The 13,471-nt window shown below is 40.1% G+C and overlaps 1 protein-coding gene across 12 annotated transcripts in view; it reads left to right on the top strand.

Annotated features, from left to right (window-relative positions):
- Positions 1-239: 239 nt before the first annotated feature.
- GART (phosphoribosylglycinamide formyltransferase, phosphoribosylglycinamide synthetase, phosphoribosylaminoimidazole synthetase) overlaps positions 240-13,471 on the top strand; it is a 38,434-nt gene continuing 25,202 nt past the window's right edge. Inside the window, exons 1-7 of one of the 12 annotated variants that reach the window (XM_034074201.1) lie at positions 257-344; positions 1,241-1,288; positions 1,747-1,888; positions 2,756-2,993; positions 4,306-5,685; positions 8,398-8,546; positions 12,608-12,703. In XM_034074201.1, coding sequence (XP_033930092.1) covers positions 8,402-8,546; positions 12,608-12,703 — 241 coding nt within the window. In that variant the 5' untranslated portion in view covers positions 257-344; positions 1,241-1,288; positions 1,747-1,888; ... (1 more) ...; positions 4,306-5,685; positions 8,398-8,401. Of the gene's footprint in view, positions 345-1,240; positions 1,289-1,743; positions 1,889-2,755; positions 2,994-4,305; positions 5,686-8,397; positions 8,547-12,607; positions 12,704-13,471 lie in introns of those variants that run through there. The other 11 variants (XM_034074194.1, XM_034074222.1, XM_034074186.1 and 8 more) reach the window with 11 other exon arrangements.

Genomic DNA, 13,471 nt, shown 5'->3' on the forward strand with positions numbered 1-13,471 from the left:
GCTCTAGCAAGTTCCCGGCTGGGCACGCTCCCCAAGCAGCAGCCACCCCCAGCGGAAGATATTTCTAGACTTGAACAATTTACATTCAAAAGCCAGTTAGTAACCTCCAAACTTGGGACACTCATGCACTGCCTTTCTTTCTTTCCTTCCTTCTTTCTTTCCTTCCTTCTTTCTTTCCTTCCTTCTTCCCTTCTTTCCTTCCTTCCTTCCTTCCCGTCCCGCTTACCAGCCCCCGCCCACGAGCCAGCCCGCCGCCATGTCGCGGTGTGCGCTGGGTACTGTAGTTTTCGTTGGCGGCGCGGCGGAGGATGCCCTCCCGCTCCTTAAAATCACTCTCAAGGAAAGTAAGTTTTTCTTTCGCTCTGGAGAAGCGCGGTCTCTCTGGGCCGCACGGTGCCGGTATCACTGCCCGCAGCCAACTTCCCCCCCGCCGGGCTTAGCGGCGGAGCAAGAGGGGCGAGGCGGCGGCGGGGCCATGTGCTGCCCGCTACCCGCGCGGTAAAATGGCGGCCGGTCCAGATAGCACTGTCTTGGCTGTCTCTGTGAGTTGGCTTCGTCTGAAACCCCGGGCGACTGTGGGTCAGCCCGGGTCCTGCCCTGACCCGCACCTTTGACTTTGAAGGAGTCTGTGAAGATACAGATGCAAACAGCTTATTTATATATATATTTTAACTGCTTGTTTGGTGCTCAGATTTACTTCTGGGGAGCCTGGTGTGTAGCATTCTTAAAAGTATTTTAAAAAGCATGTGCCTTTTATACCTACTTTTTTTCCCCAGCTCTGTTTGATTTTGTAAAATGATGAAATATTTGCTTTTAAGTAAATATAAAACTTTCAGCCTATTTTGTTTTGGACTTTGACTCCGTTTGATTCTTTCCCTGCTGTTTGTGAAGTTTGGGGCTTACTAACTTTAACGTTGGCCCTCTTTTTTTTTTTTAGTCTATCCAGTAGATACCTGAAATTAATCAGTAAAATTAATACTTAGTTAACTGTGTTGTGTGTATAACTGAAATAATAACACAGAATGGACATTTCTCTTCCCTCTTCACTCATTCTGGTTCTCACCTGGTAGCTTCAGCTGAGGCATTGGTGGGGAAAGACACAGCTTCCTACATGGAGTTTGAAGCAAAATAAAATTAGTACTTCAAGGATGGCTGTAAAAGTTTATGACCCTATGTATTTTTAGCAGCAGAAGTTGAGGTAATGTTTTGCCTAAGAAATGCACAATCTGGCTGTTTGCAGGAGGCAAGGTCCCTGTCCCGCAGAGCCTCAGTTCAGGCCGTAAAAGAGGTATGTTTTATTCTCGGGTCTGATTCAGGCCTTCAGCCTGATGCTATGATTTCTGCAGGAGTAAAATATAGATAATAATGACTTTTCTAGTTTGATTTTATTTTCTAAAGTGATCTGATACACCACAGTACATGGCCTTGTGAGAGCCATGAATCAGTCCTAAATAAAACACATAAGCGAAAGCAGCTTATTTAAACTCAAAGCTATAGTTAAACATCATAAATGCCACCTGATTGTTGAGGTCTCTCAACTCCTTAAGGAACTTTTGATGGTATTGAAATCTGAGGAAAAATGTTCTTTAAGGTATTGGTTCCCTTCAGGATTAGTCTAATGCTGCTCTAGCCTAAACTTCTAGTTCCATGGTTGTGTTTTGTCCATTTTGCCAATTTAGGTGCCATGGCTGTTTCTTTTTTTTGTTTTTTTTTTTTTTTTTTTTTTACCTTCTGTTGCACCAGCAGACCTATCTGCACAATTGGCATGGTGATTTCCCCCTGGAAACTGATACACATAGGAAAAAACACATGGAGAGGCTTGCATCTCTTCCCCAGCCCTCATGTCATTTTCTGATCCAGCTCACCCTGGAGCAAGCTGGTGCAAAAGGTGAGAACGAACAGTTGATTAGAAGGTAAACTGTGAAGCATCATTTGCCACCAGCTGCCTTATGGTCTGATGATCTAAGGGTGCAGTGCACAGGACAGTTGGTCTGATGGGGGGTTTGCTGCAGCATAACTGAGCTCTTTTCACCCTCTCAGGCTGTCTGCTTCTGCTTCCTTTGTACTCTCTTTGGTGATCACATCACCCCCCCAGTGAGTTAGTTTAGCTCACTAAGCTGGCAGAAGATATTTTCTTTATAAGTGCATACACATATTATATATATGCATATTTGCTGCATTAGCTACTGTTGCAATGTTAACTTTCCAGCATTATTGTCTACCTGATCCAAGTGACTTAACACCCTTGGCACACAGGAGGGAGAGGGAAGGAAAGACTGGAGGTGGAGAAGCTGGTGGGACCAATGGGAAGCTGCACCATCAAAGGGCAGTGTGAAAGACCAGTTGATGAACCTGCAGCTTGTGCATTTTAGCCTCTGGTTCCTCTCCAAGCTTGAGCAGAGTCCAGCAGTTGTCATAGGTTCATGGAGAAGGCCAGCTTGGAGCTCGCCTTGTGTGTACTGAGATCTGTGTGCACTCATGACGCACAGCAGGCTAAGTCATAAGAAAATGACTTAGCCTGTTGGTTATAGCATTAATGCAGAAAGCAGAAGGGCTGGGGTCAGCCTGAGGGGTCTTGGGACCACAGCACCTGGCTGCTGATGAGTTTAGGACCCAAGTAAAGGATGGCAGGTTCCCAGGAGGGAATATGGCAGCAGCCTAGCTGTTGAAGATGGAAGTAGAAAGTTCTAGGTTTTGACTTCTTCTCCTATCCATTGTTTAGTTTTTGTTGGTTTTTTTTTTCATCCCATTACAGATCTAAATGACTGACTGGTAAAGCTAGAAACTAATACTCAGTGAGGTTGCAGCTTAATTGCACAGCCTGCCGGCTTTGTGTCTTTCCTGTCCCCTGTGAGTCTTCATTTCTTTTTCTTCTCCTGCCTAAGTTCAAGAGGAAGTACAAAGCCAGGTGATAAGAACTCTATTCCAGGGACTGAGGGGGTGTGTGTTTGAACCTTCTTAGTGATGCTGAGCTTGGGTTCTTTGAGTTTGGGGTAAGTGCTGTAACTGCTGGGCCATTTTGTAGCCTGAGCTCTAGGAAAGCAGGACTCTGGGCAAGGACCATGCCTTTTGTATAAAGAGACTTAAATGCCTGTGTTAGGTTTCCGGAATCACAGTGTTAAAAAGCTAAGGTATTTCAGCTCTTAAATAGGCAGAGGTTAGATGTGTGTAGTAATACAGTAGTGTGTAAGTAAGTGTGCAGTAATGCAGTAGATTGTTGCTGCCTGAAAAGCAAGTCTTGCCCTCAAATTCTTCTGCTCAGCTCAGGTGTCCCATCCATTCACTGTTAGTGTATCTAGATCTTGGCTGATTGCACTTCAGTTCAGTTTACAGAAATCTGGTTTGGATTTTATCTCCCTCCCCCCCCATTAGTTTTATTGAATCTCAGTGAATTGACTAGCTCAGGCCTGCTCTGAAGCCAGTAAAAGAAAAGGGAAAGTGTGTATGGGCTCACAAGATCGCTTTTCAATGGCAACAAGGTATATGAATGGGTCCAGCATTAATGCAGGTGTAAATGTTCACAGCAGAGTGTGAACCTGCTTGGACAGCAAGTATTTTTCAGTGAAGGGCAGAAGTGTTTTAGATCCTGCACAGTGCAACATTTTAAATATACTCATTTGTTACCATTGTTACTCCAGCCTCAGCTCAGATATTTTTGAAACTAAGACACTAAAAGCATTTTTTTTAACTACTTGGTTTGAGGCACCTTTTCACACAGGTTTTCAAGATTCAGTGTATTTGGCTCCCCAAAGCAAAACACACTCCACCAGGTCTCTAAATCAAGGAGCACTAAGAAAGCTAAATTTAAAAAATAAAAAAGACATTATCTGAAGCAGTGTTCTGCCACCAGTCATACCATTTACTGTTTGTACTATACTACATAGCTCTTATGTTAATTGCACCATTTTATTGCTTTAGTTAGGGGTGAGGTAGTAGGGCAATGGCTTATTATGAGAGTGCACCTAGTTGAGATAAAATACTTAGGTCACTTGCACTACACATTTATGATATGAAACTGAAACCTGGGAAGAACTTAAAGAGTTTAAATTTTCTTATAGAGTTATCTTCAGTAACACAACCAAGGAGCTGAGTTTAACACTCAAGTCTGTGCACAGGATCAGTTTTAGAAAGAGTCAATGGCTCCTGTCCTTCCATGGTAACAGGGAAGGGGCAGCATCCAAGTCAGTAGCCTCTTCTCAGTTCTACCTGTATTTGAAATCTGAATGTGCCTTGGAGTCAGGATGGGGCAAACTACAAGATACTGTTAGTTTTGCTTTCCTCACTTTTATTTTCTCTGCTCCACAGGCTCTGACCTACTGGAAGAGTTGGCCAGCTTCTTGGTGGGCCTTACCTTTTGTGAAGGATAAAGGTCTCTAGGGTGATGCTCATTCTCTGCTGACTAACTGCTCTGGAAGTTGACTTGTCTTCACTCTATCCTCATGTCCTCTCCACTTGGATACACAGAGTGATCAGCTTGTTTTTGCTTTCATGTTCTTACTTCATATAAGTTCATTCTTCCTTCTTTACAATAGCAGACAATGGTTGCTGAAGGAAATTATGCTCCATGTTCTGGAATTTTTAAGGATTTCACGAATTGTTTCCAAAAAACCTGAGCGTATGATAAGCCTCACAGAAGAAATATCTAGCTTGTGAATGGCTTGAAGTCTTTTGAGAACAGGTTTTTGACTCTTGTATTAGAGACAAAATAAAAGGAAATGTCACCTCTTGGAATTTCGGTTTTTAATGGAAGATCTTGCTGGGCAGCAGAGGGCCTACATGACATTTTCTATGTCAGTGCAAAAAAAGACAGGCTGCTTCTGCTAGATTTGAGCCTCCTAAACTGGGATTGCCACCAGAAGTTCTTCTCAAGCTGCATCCCTAAATAAAAGTTGCTAGGATACCACTTGTGGGATGCACAAATAACACTGACTTTCAAAACAAATGGCTGAAACTTAATTTTTACTCACACTATGTTAAAAATCGGTTACATTTTATTTGAACATATGCTACATGGCTTGTTCATTTTACTTGCTCCCATATAAAACTTCATGCTGTATATTATTAATTTATTTTTTTTTAGCTGAAAGTAGTGTTACAATATGTTCCTTCAGGGGAAAAAAATAAGTGGTTCTTTGAGTTGCCAGCATGGTGAGTTACTTTAGCTGGCAAGAGTGTCCCTGGATCTTCACACCTGTCCTAGTTTTAAGCAGTAGGCTTAGCAGAGCAGGAAAGTGCATCATGCACCTTGTTGTTTCATGCTGTTGATATTCATAGGACTATACATAGCCTCATTTTTATGCATAGCCAAAATGTGTACCCTCATTTTTAAATAAAAAGAGAATGGTTACAGTCTTGAGTAACAAATAGATTTTAACTGCAAAAAATATGTAGGATGGGACAGAATTCATTTTGCATGTTCAGAAACAACAGGCTCTGCTGCTTCTGCTCTGCAAAGGTTTTACTCTTCACTCCTAGACCATATATCTGCATGCGAGTTTCTGTCCCCTCTTCCCGGCTGGAGTGGCTGGTCTTTCTTGTTCATTGGCTAGTTGCAGTGTCGTCAGTGGGGCGGTAGTACTGGGACAGGGGTACTACTTTTGAACTGGAGGCTGCTTATCTCCTTTTTCTTTGCACATCTGAACTCTTGAGCACTACTTTCCTCCGACTGCCGGCACATAGGGTAGGGTAAGTGTATTCTCTGTTTAGATTCAAATCTCTGCATGCAGTTTTGAGGTAGTTGTAAGAAAATTAGATAATGTGTATAGTTCATCTTATTGATAAAATTTGTTTTAAAAATTGCTATTTAATGATGACTGTTTCTGGGCAGCACTGGAAATATACTTGTTTGGTTTAACTTTAGTGTAGGAGATAGCTGCCTGCTACATGGTAAATGTTTATTCTTTTAGATTACATTCTTCTGTCCTAGGTTACTTATTTTTGCCTTTATCTTAGCCATCCTTTTGTTGTAGCCAATCCCTTAATCTTTCATCTTCTCTTTTTTGCTTAAATTCTAATACCAAAGAGGCTTCGCATAACTTGGTTTCCCAAGTATGTGTACCATAACTGATAATTTTTACCCCATGGGTTTTTTTTTATTGTAGGTAATTCTGGAGTTTCGCAACTAAAGCATCTCTGCAACTTTGCAACATGTGTATCTTGTCAAACACTGTTGATTAGAAAGTTATTGATCTCCTCCAGGCTGAACCTACAATTAAAGTTTAACTCCACTGTGTTTAGTTCATAGTGAATAACATGTGTGGGTTCTTTCGATCTAAAGTTTCGTACAGTGGGCTTGGATTTAAAATTCAGGCTTGCCATATACATTGCATAGTGCCCTCAGAGCAGAAGCTGTTTTCTCCATAGTCCAGATCCTCAGGAAGTGCAGATTTCTTCAGGGTCAGACCTATCAGAGAAACTCTATTCAAGTCAAGCTGTCGCAGTCTTATCAAGCTGTCACTGCCTTATCATTTGGCTAAAAATCTGCTTTCATATCTTTTTGCTTTTCTCTTAGAAATCTGTTGTTTGGTGGTTTTGTATTTTTTTTCCTTTTAAGGTGTGCTTTTTTTTTTTCAAGTCATCCTCTCTTTTCCTTCCTCGAAGGAGGGGAGGAGACCTGATTTTTCACTGCTTTTGGAAATGGAGCTGTCACCTGTGTGAATTCAAGCTATGATGTGTGTCAGGGGTTTTTTTCTGAGCTTGCCTTGGGAGGCACTGTACACATTGGCAAGTGCAGGTCAATGACCAGCTGCTTAATGGAAGAGGCACAGGGATGACCAAGGGTTGCGCATTATGTGAGCTGGGATTACAACAGGGAGACTGGTTGTTCCATTTGACTAAGACTTTCATCTGGGTTGCATTCGTCCTGATGAATGGGAAGTGATTCCTACAGGGGAGGGACACATCACACCCCTTCACTGGCCAGGCAAAGCCCTTTGAATAAATTGTGCCATTTTCAACACTGAACTGGTTTTGTTTATTCTCATTACTTAAAATGCTTGAGCCATTTTTAAAATACGTTTAAATAGGTTTAGATTGTTGTTTTGCATAAGTTAAGATTTAAAGATTGGCTTTTTTTTTTGCAAGTAGGGAGTACATGCTGCGCTTGGACTTAGGGCCACCTGCCAACTTGTAGCTGCTTGCTTTCTGCTCCACTGAATAACTTCTTTGGGGAGCATTTGGCTTCTATGAATAAAACTCTCACTTTAACCAGTGTGCTGGCATCGTTTGTGTATGTAATTTATGGTTGGACAAATGTGACTCTTAACAGCTTATTCTTTGAATAGTTTAGGAGGTTAGCCCTTGCTTTTCTATAAGCTCCAAATAAAGACATATGAACATATTTTATAAATTATATACTTTATTAATTTATTTAGGATTTTTTAAATTCCAGTGGGTTTTTTTCAGTGTACGCAAATTCTCCTACTTCCTTGCTAGCTGTGTGGTATCATTGTTGGGATAGCAGTTCTGAGGTGGCGTACATCAGTAAGTATGTAAAGAATATGCATAGAAGTAAATATGTCTTAAAAAGCAAAGGCTAAATTTCAAAACTGTTCAAAGAAAAAATTGTAATATTGACATCAGTCCAATACGTGTAAGTTATATGTACATATACAGATGACATAGCGAAGGCAAAACTGAGAGAGTTCATTTAAATTTTGTGACCATTTTGTTTCCAAACCACTGAAAAGGTTTTGGACAGTTTAAAATTGTAATGAAGTTACAGCCTTCATTCAAACACCTGCTTTATTCAGGCCAAGACAGCATTAATGTGTTTTCCTAAAACTCAGTGGAATGGGAGAGGGGAGTGCACATCCTTCAGTACCTTCTCAGAGGAATCTTCTTTGTTAATGTCACCTGGTCTTCCCTATTGTTCGCCTTGTGGTTGTTCTTAGGAAAGCCAGAGCTGGAAGTTGATTTCCCATTCAGCTCTAAACTCTGTAGTACTGTGTTCCTACAGTCAGTTCATCAGAAGGGTTTTGCCCTTTGCAGACTTGGGTTCACCAGGAATTTCTATAGGTCCAGTCACTCCTGTTTTTCCTGTATCACAGACTTCTGTATAACTTGTAGCAGTTGCCAATCTGACTAAAGGAAAACCCAAGATGGATTGCTCTGCAGGTTAATTCTGTGTTGTGGAGCAGTTCAATCTTAGATATTTAATTCATATCACATCTGATTAAGTCATTTATCTATTTTCATATACATATCTCTCTCCTTTTTTTTTTTTTTTGACCAACAAAAGCTTTATAGAAATACTGTTGCCTGAAGCAAAGTGACGTTCGTATCTGTTGTGAATTGCGTTGCATCCAGCACTTAAAACTTGTGGTCTGTGTAGCTCTTGCTTTCCTAACCTCACGCAGCTAATTCTGGCTGTTTTGCTTGTGTTCTGGTTTTATGCAGACTAATGGCTGATCAAGTGCTTGTGATTGGCAGTGGAGGGAGAGAGCATGCGCTGGCCTGGAAGTTGGCCCAGTCTCCACATGTAAAACATGTGTTTGTTGCACCAGGAAATGCAGGAACAGCTGACAGTGGAAAAATTTCAAATTCAGGTAAAACCCCCCAAAATACCACTTTTAAATTTGATAACTCAACTGGTAAATTGTTCTTGTCATAGATCTGAAATCACAGCTGTTGATGTGAAAAGATTATTACTATCTTTTAATGTTTTGGGCATGTGAAATAGAACATATAGATGCAGTTAAGAATTAATTAATTATATTATCTCAGTTGTGGTATCTAATCCTTTAGGTTTGGAGGTGGAGGATGCAACTAAAACTCCCATCTGTAAGATGCATGTTTCTCCAAGAATACAGCTCAGGATAGATAGCTGCTGTGGTTCCCAGCTCCCAGCAGCCTAGCAGAGAAGGGGTGGTGGTTTGTGGTTTCTCTTGGTACACACTGCTGTTCAGTACTGCTCAGTGAACAGCTGAAAAGTGCCTGAAGCAAATGTCAACACCTAAAGTACTAAATTCACAACTATATTTTCAAGTGTATTGAAGTCCTGTGATCCCTACAATCTTTGATGAGGATACTTTCTTGCCTGAAATTTTCCACCATAGGAAAATGTTCATTCCTTTGTCTTGGTGACCTTACGAAGTTAAGGTTATTTTCAGATGTTTCTGTCTTTGTACTGACTGCTTGTTTTGAGCTTCTAGCTTAATATGTTAAGCCCTGACTGGCTGTATTTGAGATTATTCATAGTTAATAGTTTTGAGAAATCGAGCTTAAGGTATTTCAAATTGAGCATCCAAAATTGTGTGCTGCATTTAAAAAACTACTGGTCTAAAATGCTTGCCTTGAGGCACAGAGTGAATCAGTACAAAACCCAGCGTAATTATTCAGATTCCTGTCTTGTGTCCTTTACATAATAGAACCTGAATTAGGTACTTTAAACAACCAACTTAAGTTTCCACTTTAAAATATGTGGTAACGTATGGAATTACAGTTAACACAGTATGCATGTGAACATGAATTATATACATCAATTTTATGCAGTCATGTTTGTGTGCAAGTAAAATATTTTTTTTGTTACCACCTCATGTGGAAACATGAATCCTGTCAGATTGTTGTACAGCAGTAAATTATATTTAATTCCATTGGAATACTTAATTACAGGCTGTGTAAATAATTCTTTCCTTAATTTCTTTGACTAGTCACAGAATCGTGTTTTGTTCTATTTGGCCTCTGAGGAGTGGGTCCAAGGAAGAGCCTCACAGGAAAGTCATACGTTTCCTTCGCATCCGAGAAATTAAAACAAAAATCTTTACCATTCTGATAAGTGGAGTCACTGCCAGTCTGCTTGGCCTGCAGAATGTTAATTGCAGTATTTTTTCTCAAGTGGTGTCTTTTAAAAACTGCTGCGCTTTTTTCTTCCATTGTTATTCTATAAAAAATCCTGCACCCTCAACAGTGAAAAATATCTGAGCGTGTGCATAATTATGCTTGAGCCAGGTCCAAAAATCTTTTACTAAAACCTTTTCTTCTAGGCTAGGGGTTCACATGTTTTTTGGGAGAGAGATCCTCAGCCAACCAGGAGGCAGGCAGAATCTAGAATTTGTGAAGAGTCTGACATACTTGTTTTTAAGGAAACAATTAGTCTTATCTGCTCAGGCATTTTAGTCCTGTCATGGGGGTCTAGATTTTAACTCGGGAGAGAGAATGGAAAACAGCTTTGCAGAAGCATGTGAGTCTATTAGATTGTGTGAGCCTGGGCAACACTGTGAAACTGCTACCATTGTTTCTGGGGGTTTTTTGGTACAATGAAGATTTGTCTTTGAAAGTTCATCCTCCTCTCATGGCTCATGAGATTGCCTTTAATTAGCATTGCAGCTCTGGTTCTCAGATGATTTCTGAAATACATCAATGTGAGCTTAAAATTGTAAAATTAAAACTTTCAAACTTTCTTGTATCTAAGTAAAAAAAAAGTTTTCATGGTTAATTTGAGTCAGTAATCATTTCTGACAGTGAAGACAGATTTAGGTTGAGTGACTAAATATAGTTTTATATTTAATTTATATTTAATTAACATGGCAGTTTCAGTGCCAGAAGTGTACAGAAGGGCTGAATCCAGAGATAGGTGTATGTGTGTCCGTGAATGGACTTAAGCATCCTGACACCTCCTTCAATCACATTATAGCTTTCAGTATACCTTATACTCTTTTAATTTTAAGCTCTAGCTTTGAAAACCTTGGTCAAAGTCCTTCTGTTTATTTCAAAAGGAATATTTAGCTGTTGTTTTGAGACATGAAACACAGCTACAAAAATATCCTCTTTCAGTTTGCATCCTGAGGAAAATGGTGTTTGGGGGAAAGAAAGTTAAAATTATGCATTAACAGTGTGATTTATTTGTTTCTGTTTGTTACTAGGACATTTCCACATCATGTAAATCTGATGCCATATTCACTAGTAGATCAGACCTGAGGCAAGACAATGTGGAATGTGAAGTGTAATCACCGTACAGGCTCTTTCTTTTCCCTTCTCCCCTTCACATGGATTAATCTCATAAGGAACAGGGATCATCCCTCTTCAGTAGCCCACCAGAGCTCCCACTCTCTTTGGTTGGGATCTGTCGTTCTCTAGCTGCTTTCACAACACCCTCATGGGACTGAAATGCAATATTGACCTTTATGTTAATCAGTACTTTAAAGCCAAGCGTATTAATGCTTTTGGTTTTGCTCTCTTGTGAGCCAGAAGTCAACTGACATAAGTTGTCCAAGGAAGTTAAAGGCCTTCGCTTCTCCTTACATACAAATATTTGTGGAACAATGTAATTGAAATAGCTATCGATGACATAGTTTTTATTAGTGTTCAGTCTGTTGTTCCCCCCATTCCACCCAAATAAGGTAAATCTACAACCATAGTGTGGGTTTCAGATAGCTGTTTTTATACCATCTCTTAGGCAGAAATAGTTGGTTCCCTTGTGGAAGGAGACAATTTAGTCATATAGGATGGCAGGAGCACAGTGGGCACTGACACAAAATTGTGTCTGTCCAGCAGAAGCAGCTATGTCACTGTCACTGCTGTTTCTCATCACTTCCCTGGAAACTAGCTGGAAGAGACCATGAGTTCCTGGCATGTTGGCAGTACAGTTGCTAACAGGACATCACAGACAAAACTTAAAAGGAAGGTAGTCCGTCTGCAAGGAGGGTTTGTGCTGTGCTGTATGATGCTCCTTTTGGGAGCTTTGTGCGCTGATGTGTTAGTCTCCTCCCTGCAGGGTCAGCCAATACACATCAGGCTTCTCTCACTGCCGGTTTGGTTGTTCTGGGTTTGTATCCCCATCTGCTGTAGACTTTGGCTTTGTTTATTCTTGATAAAAGCAGTGGAATTACATTGCCTTTGCGTAAATTTGTTATCATGACACTTGTCATTATTGTCTTTTGTGCAAGCTTTTTACTTTGTTTACAGTTTTTGGTATTCCAAGAATTGTCATATTAAATGTTTGTTTATGGAAAAATAATGTTCATAAAAACCTAAGACCAGATAACCTTACCCATAATTACAGCACCTGCCCTTATGAAGTTTAGCCTAATGTAATAAAAAAATGTTGAGCTTCCCCTTTTTTTCAGTAGTGTCAGTTTCACGTGGCACTACAGAAAGAAGGAAAAAAGAAAAGAAAGCAGTTGCAATCCCACCACTAGCCACTTATACCTGTCCCTTATACGATACTGGCATGGACATGTATAAAGCTTCATGGTGACCCTACTCAGGAAGGAGACCGGCTGAAAAAAATGTGTTATTTTTGCTTGTGAGTTATTTTCACTTGAATCCCTCACAACACCTCTTGTGCTGGCAAACAAGATGTTCTTAGAGATGTATGGCAGTGTAGGGGAACCCAAAATTGGTTTTCTCATGTTCAAGAGCGAAGTGGGTTGACAATGCATTTCAAACCACAGCCTTTGCTTGGGGGCTTGAGAGTGCATTATTTTGGTCTACCCCTTGCATGTAAGCCTACATATTAGTTCATACCTCCCTCTTCCAGATGCATAATGACCTGTCATTCACATTCAAGAGTGTGAGACTGATGAAAGTGCTGCTTCATGTGTTGATAGTATAAGTGCCAAGGAAAAGTAATGAATCCAGTCTCACCACTCTTTTGTATTTTTGACAGCTATTTCAATCAGCAATCATGCTGCACTCGCCCAGTTCTGCAGAGATCAGGAGATCAAGCTGGTTGTGGTTGGTCCAGAGGTTCCTCTTGCTGCTGGTAAGAGAAAGCAAGCTAAAAAAACATAGTCTTCATCATTTAGGAAGAAAAGTAAATTTAAGTTCCTGTCTTCTGTGCACCACTGAAGTATCCCAGTGTCTTCAGTAGGAATGGAAATAGATTCTCTGTGTCAGTTTCCCTGAAGCTCAGGGTTGTGGTGTGATGAAAATGAATTTCTGAAGGGCATTGTGTGAACAATATAACGCTTAAAATATCCTTAAATATTCAATTTCTTTTTAAGTGCTTGGAATTGGTAGGGAAGGTATCAAAGTGTTTCCATATATGAAACTTAATTAGAGTTTTGATTTTCTGGTGAAGTTTCATTTCTTCAAATAATAATTTCAGACCTGGTAAGAAAACCAAACCAAAATAAAAAACAACCGCAAAACCACAACATTTATAAACATGCTGACAGTTTTTGTGTTTTAACATTTCACATGATCAACAATTGTCATCTTCACAAAATACTAATGCTAACTTTTTAACTAAAAGCTAAATAAAACAAGGGGAGATTGTCATCTCTTACCAAATGCAGCAGATCTTCTTAGCCACAGATATTGCAGGGTTGTCTGCTTCTGATTATAGTGAAGAATGCATCTGAAATAGGCACTGGATAGATATATATGGCTTATTATTTGTGATATACTTGTTCAAATGAATCAGTGCTTCTGCAAGACTTAGACTACCTGATGAAATAGAGAAAACAGGATGAAATATGATCTATTACAAGTAAGTAAGTTTAGTTCTGCTTAGTGGTCATCCTTGTAA

The sequence above is a fragment of the Melopsittacus undulatus genome, chromosome 2 (assembly GCF_012275295.1).
Source record: "Melopsittacus undulatus isolate bMelUnd1 chromosome 2, bMelUnd1.mat.Z, whole genome shotgun sequence".
In the NCBI taxonomy this organism is placed as follows: domain Eukaryota; kingdom Metazoa; phylum Chordata; class Aves; order Psittaciformes; family Psittaculidae; genus Melopsittacus; species Melopsittacus undulatus.